The sequence below is a fragment of the Taurulus bubalis genome, assembly GCF_910589615.1.
Source record: "Taurulus bubalis genome assembly, chromosome: 8".
NCBI classification, from domain to species: Eukaryota; Metazoa; Chordata; class Actinopteri; order Perciformes; family Cottidae; genus Taurulus; species Taurulus bubalis.
Window position 1 is genome coordinate 16,488,892 of NC_136596.1, and position 17,465 is coordinate 16,506,356.

Below are 17,465 nucleotides of genomic sequence, written 5' to 3' on the forward strand. Positions count from 1 at the left end.
AGATTGAACCCTTTTCCTGCTAACATCACCTAAACAGCATTTAGATCATTAAGGGAGAGTTAAAGAAGACTAATGACATTTTTGTATACTTGTTTTTTGTACTGTAGCTGCTTAGAACCTCTATCATATGTGTGAGAATGACAGTAAACCCAACATTACGATTGACTCCACAGCTCTGATCTGTGAGACGCTCACAGCCTGATCCACTTTCTCGGACTGCACCTGTGATTGCCGGAGCTGCACCAGCTGCAGAACGTCTCTCTTTAGGCGGTAGTCTTTGGCTCGCGCGTCAGTGAACACGTAGATGAAGGATCCAGGCAGGGAAACCTCCAAGGCTTTCTTTATGGCTCCTATGCTCATCTCGGGGCAGTCACCCCCACCCTGGGTGACAGAATCACACATGATCAAATACTCCTGGAAGAATAAACTCTAAATAGCTCATTTTAGCAGATTTTATACTCAAACTACTCTCTCATACATCAGCTTTTGGAATAGTGTCCCATTTAGGTGGGACGCAGGGCATGGCTGACATTGACACATTTAAAACTAATTTAAGCAACACTAAGTAACGTCTGAAAGAAGAAATATGAACATGTGACTTTTAGAAATGAAAACTTGGATTCATATACACGATAAAATAAACCACACCCTCGGTCAATTCAATTCTTGGGGGTTTTACCACTCAGCCTTACTTGGTCTGGTGTGGCCAGTGGCTCGTGGTGGCTAATGTTACCAAACTTAAGATACATATTGCTGTGTAACTGATACTCCTGAGCCGGTTTGCTGACTTTATGACTCTCCTCTTCACTACGTTATACCATTATTACATTATTGTCCCTTGTGGCCACAGTTGCTGCTGTTCGGTAGAAGTTCCATCGGCTTACTTGAAGCAATGGCAGTTTACACAGCTGTAGCTTGGATTAGTGTGTAACAATACAATAGTCCCAGGTCCAATATAATAATCATGCGTTCTGGTTCCCACCTGGACAAACAGCTCCTGCAGATCCTGCTGGAACTTCTTTGGGTCGGTGGTAATAGACACAGGGCCAATTTCTGCGAGATGAGAAATGTATATCATAACAGAGCCTTAAACAACATTGAATCTGGTCAGCTGAAGAGAGATGTTCTGGTTGCTATACAATACCATCTGCCGGAACATTTTCTTCCCAACAGAGTGGTCTAACTCGTCTGGATTTTTCTTCAAACAAATCAACTATATGAGAACAAAGGATGGAGTTGTTCTGCCTCTGGGAACAGAGACAAAACATCTCCAGCATCAAAAGCCCAACTATGCCACAGTCTACTTTATTAGGAACAGAGTGATACCATGTAGCTTGCGTGCAAGACATGAATATCAATCACACACAGCACAAGAGTGGCTAGATTGGTGCACTGACACAATTACAATGTTCAGGTTTTGTTTCCCATAAATCGCTACAAGCTGGCCAAAGTTCGGATAACAATTTTCTGCAGCTGTAGTCAGCATCTTTTAGTGTTCTTCAAGCAGCAGCAGACTCCAGCATGATGGATAAGAACCTGCCGGGGCCTGACACTTACTTGGATGCCTTCTAGGGCCAAACGCTGGAACAGTAAACATTAACCAATACACAGAGGACGCTTTGATTTAGCTATAGAACACTGATGTCTATAAACACAAGCCTTTCATTAAAGTTATTACAGACAAAATCCTTATCAGGTAGGGTGGAGCCTCATGATGTCTGTGTGCGTCTGCGCTTGTTATTCTGACTGTCAAATACCATTTGGAAGTATCTTTGTGAGACTAATGATACTGAGATTGCAGGCAATGTGTCACGTTGAAGACATTTCTAACTCATTCATCTATTTTCCAACAGTGGGGGCTTTTAAGTCCTTGTCTCCTCCTCATGAGTGACTGTAAAACACTGACAGCACTGTCACGCCTCTTCGTCAGCCACCCTGGCTTCTTTGCAATCTTGGAAGTTTACAATGTCCCCAAGGGCAGGGCACATTAAACACAGACAAAATGTGTGGCGTTAGTGCAACCCACCATCCCCCTGCTGAACTGGGGGGCTACGAGGGTTTTCCGGAGGCTTGGATGGAATTGAGGGAGGGGTGGGGTGAGTGGGGTAATTGCACACAAGCAGACAGCATATGCTTCTCATCAGTGCTCAAACACCCTCCCCCATTAGAACACTCTTATTTTCAAGCTGCAGCTTTCTCATATGAGGGTAGATGCCAGGGGTGAAGAGCCTTACCTGTCCCACAGACTCCTCATTCTAAAAGCTCACATACTATATATATCCCTGCTTGATGTTCAGCTTTGAGTTCAATGTGCTGCTCTATGTTCAAAGTTACTTCTTCTGAAACAGCAAACAGCTACGATTTGTGACAGGTCTTGATATGTGTTGCAGTTTGTTGTGATCTCTTCAAGTAAAACTATATAAATGACAGCTATACAAACAATTTGGGGCAACGCACCCTACATGCTGAGTTTGTCATTCATAATTCGCAAAGAAGGCTTCAGGCTGCTGTGCTGTACCAAAATAATCTGACCATTTGTGGCTGATTTGCTAAAAGCAACATCTTAATTACGTGCATTAATTCAGCAACATATTAAGATTCAAGATTAAACACTCAACTAAATGTGCCTATATTGTGTAGCTGATCATTTAAGTGTGTTTGGTCAAAAAGTACCTGGGTCATGGAAGGGGACCAGGACAAAGTTTCTGATGGGTCTGGTCCTCCGGTTGAGGGTCTTCTCCAGGATCCGCGAGGCGCCGTCTATCACCTGTTTCAGATCGTCGTACATGGAGCCGGTAACATCGAACACAAAGGCCAGGGTCGAGGCGCTGTCACCGGATCCATCATCCTCCTCAGCCCGGGGGACTGCCAAGAGCCTGTGCGCGCCGATACACAGCGCCAAGACTAGGCACTTTAATAAGACACCGGTCATTTTGTAATATAGATTTACTGCATTTGTCTGCTGTAATAAGGCGAATCACATTAAAAAAAAGTTTTCAAAGTTGTAAAAGTTTAGACTTCAAAGCTGTTCAAAGTCTGGGACTGCTTCCAATCGGTAGAAAAGATGTGTGGAACAATACGGCTCAGCTGAAACACGTGAAAATCCAGAGTAAAATACTTCCACGGGAGTACATCCGTGCGTAAAGTTTGGAGGAGCGTGTGGACTGGCTCTGTGTTGGAGAGCCCCTGGAGAGCTGGTGCTCTGACGCTTCAAACGGGGGCGGAGATGGGTATTAAAAGGTTCCCGAGACTCAACCTGATTTTTTTTTTTTTTGGGACGGCGTGCTTGTGTGAGTGTACCTCGACCCCACTGTGACTTCCAGAGTTTAACCCTATCCAGCGCTCCTCCTTCTATTACATTTTCCGTAATCGATGTGGGCCCCTCGAGACTGTTTTGAACAGCTTTGCGCTGGAGCCTGCATTTTGGACTCGTCGAGAACATTGTCTCAGTACCAGCCTCGTTTTTATAAATAGCCATCGTTTATATTCAGCTGACACCAATCTAATTTTATACATGGCCCACCCTGAGAAATCTCCCCTTGGCATATGAATATGTGGAATAGCTTGATGTGTCAAAGTTTTTACTGTGTTGCTGATTTGGATTGAAATGGGCTATTGATTATTCATTATTATGCACTCGATGTCTAGCTGTGGCTTATGAGATCAGACCTCACAGAGAAAACCAGCCAAGATTGTATTAATGTAAATTATTCAGGGTCTTCTTCCAAAGTTTAAGTGGTATGGACCCAGAATATTTGAGACTAGAAGATGACTGTTCACTTCAAAACTTCTCAATTTTCTGCAAAAAGTTAACAGGGACATTTACAACTTATATAAAATACAAAGTCAATCAAAGATGTACCCAAAGGACAGAGCCGTCTTGGATCAAAGCTCTGGACCCTCCTGGCCTCCTCTTGACATCAGTTGAATCCATCCTTGAGAAGAAAACAGTGAGCAGACAACCCACGAGCCTCATTAGCAATGCCAAGACACCACCGAGTTATGCACTTCATTATACAACCAAAAAGTGCAGATTTACACCAAAGAGCAAATTTAAGATTCTGTGTTTCAAAGTTTGACTGACACACACACACACACACACACACACACACACACACACACACACACACACACACACACACACACACACACACACACACACACAACATTATTCTACATTAGTGAAGCAATTCTGCAATATGGGAGGGAGGATCTTTAATGAATGCCAGGTGTGTGAAATATTGATTATAGTCTTGAGAAGTGATGTATAAACCCAATAAGTATTTTTAATCAGTTTCAAATACAAAGACCAATAATGCAGGAATAGAAAAGTTTTCCACTTAAATGCATTTTATTCTGTGCTCTTATACTGTTAATCAACAGGTAGATGACATTTATCATTCAGTAAATTATCATTTGCATAAGGCATACGAATCAGCTGATAAAACATATTAATGCTGGAACTAAAACAATTCAAGACTGAAAAAAATGGCATTATCACATGCTCTGGCCTCACACAGGAAAAATACAAAGAAGACAATTGCAACCACAGAGCTTGCATACAAGTTTTACAACCAGAATTGATGTCTGTGTGTGCCTCTCAACGACCAGGGCTCTATGTGTGCTGACTGAGAGTGGAGTGCGATGCTCTCAAAAGAAATAATGAGCCTCGGTTCAGATGCAAGCTGTGAGAATGTGCTGTGTTGCTTGGTCATGTCGTTCAGGATGCGGCTGTGCAACACTGCAGACACTAAACGCAAGTGGAACAGGGAAGTAAAAACACAATAGGATGCAGAGACTGCAAACATAGTAAAATGATCCATAGAAAACTCCCGACTCCTTTAAACACCTTTCAAATAAAACCTGTTCTCTCAGGAAAAAGGAAACCTCAGTATGGGAGAAAAAAAACAATCCCACAATAAGGAAAAATACAGTGCAATACATTTCAACACTTTTGATTAAAAAATAAAACTTCATTCCATTCTTATGAGGAAATTCCCATAAACGCAGCAAAGCAGAAAATAAATTACCATTCTATTTACATTATACAATGTACACTATACTGCTTTGTAACTTTAAGTTAGAGTTCACATTATCACCAAGTCACACATTTTTCCAGATTCTCCCGGGTTTAGAGTCTCTGCATCTGGTGGTGAAGCAGCAGCAGAGCTCCTCTAAGCGGTTCATCCCCTAGTTTACAGTATGTGAACAAGACGGACACACCAACACCTCAGGGGGCGTTTGGTTCCTTAGACTGCCCATGGAGAAACCACAACACTCAAGAGTGTACGCGTTGCCTACTGAAGCACGGATAAATGAGGGTTTTGCTGACATGTTGGACTTCACCATCACATCAGAGGATACATTTGTTTATAATCCGAACGGCAAATGCAGATTAACAGCTACTTGACACGAATGCCGTACGGCCGTGCAACAAAAAGTTTGTAGTACACATCCGGGTGAAGCAGGTGAAATGTGGCTTCCTCCCCTGGCAGGTGTGATAGTGTTGGATTGGCGTGCGGCTGCAGAGATGGATTCACCTGAGAAATTGTAAGAATGATCACCACTGAATAGATGACAGTGCGTGGTGTCATGACACGTGGGTGTGTTCATGCAAGACACATCAGAGCTACTGCTTTACTAAAATATGTCTTATCGAGCAGTTGACAAAACGCTGAGCAGAATATCAGCAACAATTGGCAGTGGCCGGTGCATTACATTAAGCAGTGAGAGCTGTTTCGCTCTTCACTCAGCACTCCAAGACGATTTGATTGCCAGCAAACAAGTGGGCCATTTCAATAATTCATAGAAACAAACTATGAGCAGAAAGTGGTTTCTTCACTTGGGTTTCAGCACGCAGACTGCTTTTCCTTTCCTTTATTCTTACCTCTGATGAACTAAGAATTAGACAGTATTATCTTGAGTTCAAGCATGGCCTGGGATTGAAAATCACCCAAGCAGAGAAGCATGCATGTACTAGCTCATTAATATCCACTCACCTTCCATTCCTACACAAGTCCATCATAGAGAGATAATGCCTGAACAATAGAAGGGTCTGCCTTTGAACCCTCCTGAAACTCCTGCAGAGTCAGCTTCCCATCTGCATTCTGGAAGAGGAACAGGAGACAAGATGAAACTGAAGCCCCTTAATGATGTAACACGGAGTTACCAGCAGGGGGCAAAAGAGGCTCTAAATCATGTTACTTTTGTTCTATACTGATCTCTGGTTCAGTGCACTTGGATGGTAGCCACACTGTGCCAATACAAATCACTAAGTGCTGCTGTGCTGCACAGCTAGACCAATGGGTTGATCTTGGCAGTGGTGGGCTGACAAACACACCCATGCACGCTGCATCTCATCTTTCACTAAAGCTGAGTAGATTCTTGGAGCTGAGGGAATGGGCATTAGCACCGGGGGCCAGTGGTGGAGGAGACTATATATGATGTTTATAGACTGCAGGCGGTGTTAGTGACGCTGTGATGGCCGCAGCTAACAGCTCTAAACTTAACAGTGTTCATTTCAAAGCCCTGAGGGTGACAAGAAAGGCAGATTCAGTCCTCCTAAAGGTAAACTAATAGTCATTGCTGCACTTTGTTTCAGAGTCAGTCAAAGTTTCATGTTTACTATAGTAACATCAAATGGTACAGAAACTAGGGCATTATCACTTTCTACCACATCAGTTTTTTTATATTAAAATACTAATGTTAGGGTGACCTCGAGCTCACCCGGTAGAGAGAGCTCCAGTTAGGCTGAGTCCTTGACAACGGCCAAAGTTCAATTCTGACAGTGTCATCCCATCTCTCTCCATCTGTCTCTCCTGTCGTTCAAGTTGCTCTTATAAAAAGCCTTGAAAATAATCTTGAAAAAATATAAAATACCAACCTTGTCCATCATTGCAAAGATGCGGTCCACTCGCTTTTCTGGTGTGTTTTCTTCTTCTGGCAGCTCCACAGTGTTCCCCTACAATATTAAATCATTACACATTGTACCATTCAAACATTTCTGATTTATACGTCTGATGTCTGGTAACACTTACCACCATCTGATATATGGCATCGACGATGTTCAACATCTCGTCTCGGGTGATGTAGCCATCATTATCAAGGTCATAGAGTTTAAAAGCCCCTGTATAGAGAAAGATGTTTAAATATATGTTGGTAGTTAAGCACATACTGTGATCAGGAAGCTACTGAGAGTTTAAAATGTCAAACAATAAAATACTATATGAAGCAATATGTTTTTCATGGATTACCAAGCACACAAGTTCAACATGATTTGGAAGTGGTGAAAGACAGGCAGCAGCCTTGTATGTCTGTTCCCAGTTATAAAGCGACCGCAGTATTATATACACTTAGTTTCAGGTTTAATACGGTTACAGCTTAAGTTGCAAGTTTTCTGTGGTGTTGTATTTTCAGAAAAAAAGTTGGCAACATATTGACCCCCAGGTTGCATGCCTACAATCTCCTATTTGCTGTTCTCAGAAACCAACAGTGCTCCTTCATATGCAATGCATGCACTCGGTCCTGAATCCTGTCGTTTCAATGTAAAAAACAGGGTGCATCTTCTTACATCTCAACTTTTCATCAAGAGTCCCCCGGGAAGTCACTGACAAGGCCTGGATGAACTCAGAGAACTCGATGCGTCCATCCTACAGTGAGAGGAGGGAGAGAGGGAGAGAGAGAGAGAGAATGGCCCAGAGACAATATGAGGATCTTTCTTCACACTTGCTGTCGTTGTTCTTTCATGATTTCCTTGTTGCTCTTTCATGATTTCCTTGCTGCTCTTTCATGATTTCCTAGCTGCTCTTTCATGATGTCCTTGCTGCTCTTTCATGATGTCCTTGCTGTAGTCTTCTGAAAAAGGGGGTCAGACGTTTGCTCCAAGTCAGTTGCTATTTTAGCCCTACACCTGGCTCTCTCCTGAGGCAGAAACATGTCCTCTCTGGTCATGAGTAAGATGGATGCAACTGGCTCGTCTAAAAGTTACAGCACACAAACAGCTATACTAGTATAACTGTATAACATGTTTCACATTTTCTCAACGATTCTGCATCATGAATGGGCATGGCAGATCATTCTGCCTGACAAGGGGGGAAATACTCTGAGACTTATTTCCTCTGAGCTTTGTTAGACTCCCATGCTCTGCATGGAACCACAGGAGCTCAACATTTCAAATTACCCTCCCAACATTGTGGCCTTCAGCGTTCCTCTTTGAGGCCACACTCTGTGCAGTTGAGAGAAATGTCTGCTAACATGGATAAACAAAGGCTCAAAGTGACTCAAACGCTGCCGATTCAGACCGACTCACCAAGTTATGACCTCCAGCCTCCATCAACTGCATGAGACTTACTCAAATGAAATGCTTAAAAGGCTCTGCATAAAAGATGTGCCATTCACAGTGAAAACAACAGCTTGTGGACAACAAGCAATGTTTATATATCAACGTCCTGGTCGCAGAGCCTTCAGGCTTTGGTCAATTCATATAGTCTCCAGATACTAAAGGATTGTGTTGCATTAAAAAAAGATTTTCCAACATTCTGCTCCAGCAGCTGCCGACCTGTAACCAAGTGCAGCCACTACTTTCAGAAAACAGAGGAGCGCTCTTCTTGGCCTGGGGTCAGCCAAATTTATCTCGACAAGACATTTGACCAGCCAGACAATGCTGAAGTCATGCATTGCTAATTATATAAGTCATAAATACTTTTAAGATCAATGCATTCTCTAACTATGGGGTGCCTAACGCTAATGAAGGTCACAGATAAACATCAGACGGAGGGGCCGTTGGTTCTTTCTGACACGAAGCCTCTTAACGGAGTCAATAAACCTCCAGGGGCTCCCCGCCATCCCAGGAGCTGTTCATCCAGTGTGTCTTCCGAAACACAATTTTAACAATCTCATACCGCTGCAATGGGGTGGATTACTCCATACACATGTTGCTTTTAACAGTTTTAACAGGCCTCATGCAACAACCCTGTCTCCTAAAAATTACGTTCCCCCAGAACTAATACGCATTCCCAAATACGGTGCTCAGTGTTCAGACGCTTGGCGTCGCCGTCAGGCCGTCGGTAACAGCCTCCTTCGCGCCGGCTCCGGTCTTCTCTGAGTCGGGTTGTTTGTGAATGAAGCCCAAAGTGTGTGATAAACTCCATCTAGTGTAGTAAACCACTGCGATCATCAGCAGACACTCGGATCTCTGTGGTCACATCAAGTGCAGAATCTGACGTGAAAAATATTCAAACGGGCGGAAGAAGTCACGGGACCCAACATCCGGTTTTCAAAATACTAACTGATATGAATGTGTTCAGAACATTTCTGACCACATCCAAACATCTTGACTGTACTGGTCTTAAATAAATATTGTAATAAGTCAAATACAACGTACTGTTACATTTAAAATGTTTGGACGGCCTGACGGCGACGCCAAGCGTCTGAACACCGAGCCCCAAGCCTCCCGGTGCGGCCGGTCTCCCCGGTGCTCGCCTCCCGGTGCGACCGACTCTCGGGCTCCCGGTGCGGCCGGCACCCGGCCCGGGCCGGCCGGCTGTCACTGGCCTCACCCCGCCCCTCTTTTCTTTTTTCTCCGCAGAGTTTAAAAATTAAAATATGCTTAAATAAAGCAAGAAAACAATAACACAAACACACGATAATAAACATATTTGTAATACGTCAAACACAAACATAAAAACAAAAATACGTGTATAATCAACATACGTGTATAATCAACATACGTGTTTAATCAACGTATACGTGTATAATCAGCGTATGTGTAATACGTCAAACACAAACATAATCAGGGAGGAGATACGTTTCTGATCAAACGTAATTGGGAATGCATATTAGTTCTGGGGGAACGTAATTTTTAGGAGACAGGGTTGCAACCAAATGTGCTTTCTCATCATATCTTCAAATCCTTAAAAGAAGCGCCCACTTAAGACAGGAGCATCATTTAAAAAAACATGCATATACACCTTTTGAAAAATAAATTGGCAAACACTCTTAAAAACTGATTTCTGGCATAAAACTAAGAGTTACAAGTATGTGTTACTATTAATGTAATGACTCATCTTTCAGACTGAATCCTTTGAGCTGTTGAAATACTGGCTGAAATAATTCTCTGCTCGCAAATTGTCAAAGGATCTATGAAGTGTTTTGATATAAAAATCCTTGAGAAATATATTACGATTCTAGCCTCACAGTCAATACAAAATACAAAGCACATAAATATGGCAATCATTTGGCTCCAGACTGATGGGCGAATTCACAAAGAAAGGACTGTTCAAAAGAGATTTAATAAATAATAATTTTCTGTATATGAACCTGATAGTATGCAATTTCCTTCACAAAAAAAAAATCTATGGAATAATAAAAGCTGAAATAATGTAAAGGATCCCTATCCCATGTTGCTCTTTTATTCTGTGCAACCTCTGGCCAAGAGAAGGGCCTTGTCATCATATTCCTTATTTAGCAGCAACGCCAGACAAAAAGCCACTATCAAACTATTTTTATTATTATTAATAATATTATTATAATGTATTATTATTATTATTATTATTATTATTATTATTATTATTATATATGTTCTGCCTTGTATACAATAACACAATATGCAATACAATAAAACATATAATAAAACGTATGAAATTGATTACAAACCTTATTTTCATCAAAGACATTGAAGACAAAGGAGGCAAACTTTGTGGGATCTCCAAAAGGAAAGAACTGCTTGTATATCTTCTGAAAGCCCACAGCATCCAGCTGCCCACTGGGACAATCTTTAATGAAGCCTTTGTACCTGAAAAATAAAAGCACAGATAGAGTATTTAAAATCATTAAAACAGCATCAATAATGTGATGAGAATACATAATCAAGACAAGAATGGAATCAGGAAACAATGATGCCAGTCTAAAGTCCCCTCTTCTCCTCCACAGTGTGCAGGTGCAGGTTCAGTTTGAAAGAGTGTGCAAGATCAAAAAGGTAAAAGGGCAAAGCCATTTGCCTCATTCACAGACAAGATGATCACCCTAATCCAATAGCGAGCCAAGAGTGGTTAACTCTAATCAAATTACTCTCTATTCCTGTTTTGATAATATGCTAGGCTGAAGGATACATCTGAGAGGTTCCTCTTGCCCCTAGAACTGACACATCTAGAGAGTGACTTAATATCTCTATTAGCCTATATATAGAAGCATCTAATAAGCAATTTCAAGCGCAGTCACTCAGAGGTAGGCAGTTTCCTTGTATGTCTTCATGAAAAGGAACAGCAGCCACAAAGTCTAACTAGACTGTAACAGGTCGGGAGAGAGGAAGTGAGTGTTAGTCTTTACAAAAATAAATGCTAGATGAGAGGTAGGAGGAAATAATAACCCTCTAGTTATAAAAAGCATCGCAAAAAGCTTTTGCTCTTGATCAACAGCAAAAATGACGCACAAGGGAGCACTGCATGTTCGTCTCTGATTCAGAATAAGGCTGGGCTGTAATTACGGCCAGAGAGAAAGAGAGAGAGAGTGCTCTGAAGAGGAATGAAGGCCAGGGCAGCTCTTTTCCACTCACTCTCTGGCTCCTCACTCCTGTTAAATTCCTTACTTTTAATCTGCCTTCGAGATAATGAAGCCAGCTTCATAGAGTCAAAGAGATGGAGAGACGCTTTGAGGAGAAGCTGAGAAAAAGTTCAGCAAGAAGAAAGCAAAACCATGTGATGCTCATATTTGAATTATTTTAAGATATGCAGTCAAATTAAAGCCATACCCACTATAATGCAGAATGCAATCTAATTGGAATTCAAAGGGCAGAGCACACAATGCATATCAGAATCTATTGCAGACCCATTTCACCTGAATTCTGTTACTTTAATGTGTGACTATGGAATATTATATCCAGCAACCAACATAAAAGGCTACTGATACATACTGTACAGCATAGCTAGAGAGAGTAGGGTTTGTTTGTCACAGTGTATCTTTATAGTATTTAAAAGACACAGTATTGTGTCAAAGGTGCAGTCACAGTGAACAAAAAGCTGTCATAAAATGGAGGAGTATTGATATCCAGATGAATTACTTCTATCTGCTAAATATATTTATATGGACAGGCTATATTTGTAATTTCAGGTGCGTCAAATATCAGTCAACTTTAGGTTATTATTTGTCATGAGGAGTGACACTGGAAGAGGGCATTTATATCTGTGGACGACACTCTTGAGTTGCATAATGGTAAATGTTCAGGTTCAAAATTTAAAAAAAAGGAAATCTTGGACTTGGTTGCTTTGATTACCACCAACTTTTTAATCTGCTTCTAATGAGTCACAGAACATTATGGTCCAATACTAGATCACTCAAGTTCCTCTAATAAGACTTATTTCCTACCCTGAGAGTGGCTGAAGATCAGTCTTTACTAATTTAAGACCAGCCTAAAGACTTAAAATTTATGAAAGAGTGCTTGTCATTTTCGCGTTGCACTTCTATAACTGTCAGACTCACGATGGAGACTTTTTTTTTTAAAGTACCAAAACTGATGCAGAAAAACCAGTCGTTTTTTATTTCACACATTCTTCTTACTTCTCACAACCTGGCGCATACATTACCCACAACGCAACTAGACCACAGACAGGCCGGTCAGAGATTAATAAACATGTCAGGCCGACTACCACATTTAACATACTGGCAGTAGAGTTACATAAGCAGAAGACACATCTACAGTGCAAAGCTTCTGCACTAGTGTAAACATGTTTGCCCAGTGTCAGCTATTCGTCAGAGTCATAATCAGAATCACCTTCATTTGCCAAGAGCACATCATGTTCAAGAAATCTGACTTGGTGACACTGGTGCTAAGACACATACACACACGGAACTCTAAGTTCAACGACACACTGTACTTGCAGGAACATAGCAGACGTGACATTGGGCTTCAGACCACAGTGGGCGGCCAGCATGAAGATTAAGTATGCATTACTGTCACTGGCTCCTACTCGTTGGCATCTGCCATAGCGGTTTGCTGAAGAGTTGCATCGGATGTCTCTCTTGCTACTGCTTTGCTGGCAGGGACATCACTGAGCTATGGCATTTTGTTATTGATTTCAGGTGAGCCTCGAGCATACTAATGATGTTCCCTTAGAGGAGAATTAGGAAAGGGGGGGACACATTTAATGCACAACACAGGCATTTATCTAACCCTGCTAATTCTTCTATGTCTGTGATCTAATTACACGCCATCTGGTATTTCCCCTGGTAAAATTCCCTTTCATCCCTCACACTCAGCCGTGTTGATTGCTGCTGATCTTCAAGTGAGGACTCATGCAAACTCTGCTGTGAAAGACAGTGAGAAATTGATGGCGAGTTGGCTGGCTGCACAGCCGGAGGGGTGGAGGTTTAAAAGGGGGGGTGCAGTCAGCCCCAGAGACAGGCCACCTAGGAGGCTGCCAATGCACAGTGGTATCTAAGGCTGCTGCTACTGCTGAATGTCTGCCTCCTTCCCCATGTAAACCCCCGACTAGCTGCGGAGACAGAGTTCTTTTCATGCATGTAGAATTAGGCCATGAAATGCAAAACCAAAGCAGGAGAACTGAAGTGTTAACATGGAAGGGTAATTGCTTTATTGCAGCGCTCCGTCTTCTGATGTACCCTATTCTTTGCTTTCAACTTCCAAAGAAACAGTAGCATGCAGCAAACAAAGGTGATTACCACGCTCATGCTTGAATCGTCTCTGTAAATGAAGATGCATTGTCGCTCGTCAGTGTGCCAGCGACTGTAAAATTGTGCCTTCAGAAAAAACACATGTGAAATTCACATCGTCGCAGTAATGATCACTGCGAAACCTTATAGAGGCGATGTGGCCATTAAGTAAAACAACCATATGAGTTCAGCCATTCTTTTGTTATCATACATCCCTTTCACATTTAGAGGAAAAGGGGTTGAGGAATGTATCATGGATGTGTTTGCATCAGTGTTATCAGCCTTCAAAGTCATTCAGTCTCAATAACGCTTCCAAGTCACTCTATTTTCAGAACGCTTCTGTCTTCAGGGTAAAGAGACAGACATTGCTTCAAATCAACCATCAAACCAAATGTTAATACAATATCCATGGACTCAAGGAACCAACGCCTGGGCAAAATATATCAACGTGGATTTTGAAATTTTTCCAGACAAGAAAATACCCCCATCTCTGATCCCTGTGAAGTTTACCAGTAAACACACAATTGCTTATATGACTAGCTTCAAATCACACATGGAAAACACATCTCATTAATAATGAATGCACACACTTACCACTGTTGCACCTCTTTCTCAGTAACTGTAAGAGAAATAAAGAGTGACATTAGCTTAAAGGAAAACTGTGGCTGTCCTAGAAAAAAAAGAAGCAGCATGCTGTTGGAGAAGCCAAGTAGTTGCATCATTAATCATTATGGCCCAATCCTCTCACATATTCACTCAACAGTGTCAACGTGCAAGTATCATTGATTCTTGTGTACAATCAGAGGAGGTGAAACATCTGATCTGCTGGCCAGGATGTAGGGGACAAGTAGGAGTAACCCCCCGTGGAGCCACACAAAGATAAAACGAGACTGAGGGAATGAAGGTCAGCCACAGATTTAGAGAACAGTTTAGGAGACAGGACGTGTTATGATTCCCACACAAACACCATTATCTGCCAGTATCTGATCAACCAATCCCTCATGGCTTTCCCCTCGCCTTTTTACTTTCTTTCAAGTAACCACAGCAATTTTCAGCCTCTCGGCCCCTGGGGTTGCTAATGAAAACAAGGACTGAAAATCAATTGCATTAGTTTAACCAGGTTGACTTTCTGAATTCCTGCCACGGTAAGTCTGAGGATAGATACCGTCTACTACTGTACTACTTCTGTTCAGCCTGGGGCAAAGCAACAGCCATATACAGACAACAAACAGCTAGTTAGTTAATCGATCATATCTTCTACTGTAATGTTTAACCTTGAGCAGCTCATAGTCATGGTTACTGCAAAGGCAACCATGACCAAATATATCCAACACTTTACCAAGAAATCCACATGTGTGTTCCATAATGCCACTACTGCAGCGCTGGAGCAGAATCATAGAGGGCATCGATAAGAAGGCCAGGTCAGGTGGCCCCCTTTCAAACAAATTTCCCCTTGGGGATGAATAAAGTATCTATCCATCCATCTATCTATCTATCTAGCTAGCTATATCTCGGATTCTATTTGTTCTGCTCATCATTTCACCAAGAAACCCATCATGTGACCCTTCCTGGGCAATGAATGTCAGTGTCAATCTCTTGGCTGTCAACCAAGCCGAGCTACCATTAAATTGGCCACAAAAGTCAATGTAGTCAAATATTGAGGCAATTTTTCATGCCTACGATTTAATAAAACATTTTATTAAATAAGTCGGACGGAAGCGATCGGCAATAACACAATCGGACCATTGCAGGAGAGCACACTCAGCTGGTTGACCCTGCAGGGTCCGCGAGAACACATCCAGCTTGCAACACTGCTCACTGTGAGCCTCTTCATGGCTTTGACAACTTACAAAATCATCATGCCATTACATGGACCAAGCCTACATCCTGCAGACATTTTAATAGGACTGCTGGCATTTCCATGTGATGCCAGAACAGAAAGCTTTTCTGGTTTGATTTAAGTATATGTGAGGCTGCAACCTTTTTTCACAGTTTAAACTAAGAACAGGAAAACCAGCGACTGGCCAGAATCTTGGTACAGCTCAATGTTGAACTGAACAGGTCATATTTCGGGGCCTTGTTAGTTGCCTGTCAACACAGATGGGATAATTTGCTGAGAAAAAGAAAAAAAAGAACTCTACTACCACTGAAAGAAAGAAAAAGACACATAGGCACAGTTAAATGTACGTAGTCCCAAATCTGTCAAGAAGAGGAGGTAAGCGACGACTACAATGGCAGAAAAAGCTTCTCATGGGGGAGCAAGAGAAACAGGCAACAGGATGAAGGAAAGCAGAAATGATAGAGTCTCAAGTCAGGCAACCACAGAGAAAGGGAAATGATCATGCTGGGAGAGAAGCTTGGTGCCCTTCTCAGCGATGCTAACCAGATAAGATACTAATTATACTATTTCATTCCCAGCCCAAAGAGGGCAATTAGGGGATAAAGCAAAGGAGAAGGGGCGACAGGGTAAGAGAGGGAGAGAGAGAGAGGTTGAGAGAGAGAGGGTGAAAGAGAGAAAGAGTGTAGAGGACAGCAGCAAGCAGCCCAGCCCAGCACGAAGCCCAATCTTCCTCCACAGCAATTTCCTGCCACAGCAGCCTTCCATGGTTCTGCTGTGGAGAGACCCACCACACAAATAACACTGTCATTTGGCAGCCAGTGGATGTCAACTCCCACCCACACCTGCACACTGTACTGCTCAAATAATAATAATGCTGTATGCCAGAAATAAGACACAAATGATTAATATAGTGTCTTACGAGCAGACATCATTGTGGTAATTATAAATGTGATCTGTTCAAATTTGATTGAAAACTGTGGAGGGTATTTATCTGTTAAGCAGAATAACGTCAACTAAATTAGTGCTAGCAAGGTGAGGAAAGCGAACGCTGTCAATTTGCAATGTCACAAGTCGACAAGAACAACACAAAGCCGTGTACTTGCAATGTTGCAGATCCGATCACACCATTTCCATTTATCTATCCATCCCCGTTTCTCTACTCACATAATAAAGAGGATCAAACAAACTAAGCAACTCCATGGCCATATATCCCTTCAGCATGATTGAAAGATGCCGATGGCAACTTCTGCCAAACCTTAACCAATCACAATTCGCGACAGATGTAAAATAAAACAGGGAGCTTATTCCCAGCTGATATTTTAGTTGTAGCTCTGTTTTGTCGACAACGTGAACTTGGTGTAGAATCCCATTATAAACCAGCGGGCAGGACATATACTGTACAGCCTGTATGGAACAAAATGGGTGGAAAATATGATGATTAATCATAGGGATTCCTCACACAATATACAGTATTTTACCTTTGGTCAGAATGTTCTATTATTCTCATACAGGCCAGCTGAAAAGAGTTTGTGTTTCTAAAGACAAGCAAAAAGAAAAAGACGTGAAGGTACTCACAGTAGGTTTTCCTTGTCAACTCCTCCACCACATCTGGCTTGAGCTTGCTGTTTGATTTACCCATGATCTTCAGCTCTCCTCCACACCTCCAAGTCCACCTCCAAGTCCACCTTGGCACGCAGCACCCGATACTACCTCCTCTCCAGGCTGCTCCTCGGCCAAAAACATACACAAAAGTGGGCCAGTTTAGGTGCAAAGACGCCGGTGAAATAAGAGAAGCTTTTTTGTTTGTTTTGTAAAAAAAAAGACAAACAAAAGGAAACTCCCTTCCAAGCTAAACGCGTCTAACATTCTGTTTAGTTCACTCTAGCTGCTGTCATGACTCGCTCAGTCATCAGCGCTGGCACTCCAGACAGGCAAGTCAGACCCCGGGGGCCCTGTGAAG

At 42.2% G+C, this 17,465-nt stretch overlaps 2 protein-coding genes across 2 annotated transcripts in view; both read right to left on the bottom strand.

Moving 5' to 3' along the window:
- hmcn2 (hemicentin 2) overlaps positions 1–2,932 on the bottom strand; it is a gene marked incomplete at its 5' end in the record, with an annotated part of 43,426 nt that extends 40,494 nt beyond the window's left edge. Inside the window, 3 exons of the mRNA XM_079222510.1 lie at positions 223–381; positions 983–1,053; positions 2,674–2,932. Of these exons, the coding sequence (XP_079078636.1) occupies positions 223–381; positions 983–1,053; positions 2,674–2,932 (489 nt within the window). The remainder of the gene's footprint in view (positions 1–222; positions 382–982; positions 1,054–2,673) is intronic.
- A 3,076-nt stretch (positions 2,933–6,008) lies between these two features.
- ncs1b (neuronal calcium sensor 1b) lies at positions 6,009–17,159 on the bottom strand (the record flags this gene model as incomplete). The annotated part of the gene is made up of 7 exons (XM_079223022.1): positions 17,081–17,159; positions 14,260–14,284; positions 10,654–10,792; positions 7,571–7,649; positions 7,038–7,126; positions 6,884–6,961; positions 6,009–6,107 (listed from the first exon to the last, which is right to left on the bottom strand). Exons 1-7 carry the CDS (start codon positions 17,142–17,144, stop codon positions 6,009–6,011), a joined length of 573 nt encoding a protein of 190 aa, XP_079079148.1. The 5' UTR covers positions 17,145–17,159.
- Between the last annotated feature and the right edge of the window lie 306 nt (positions 17,160–17,465).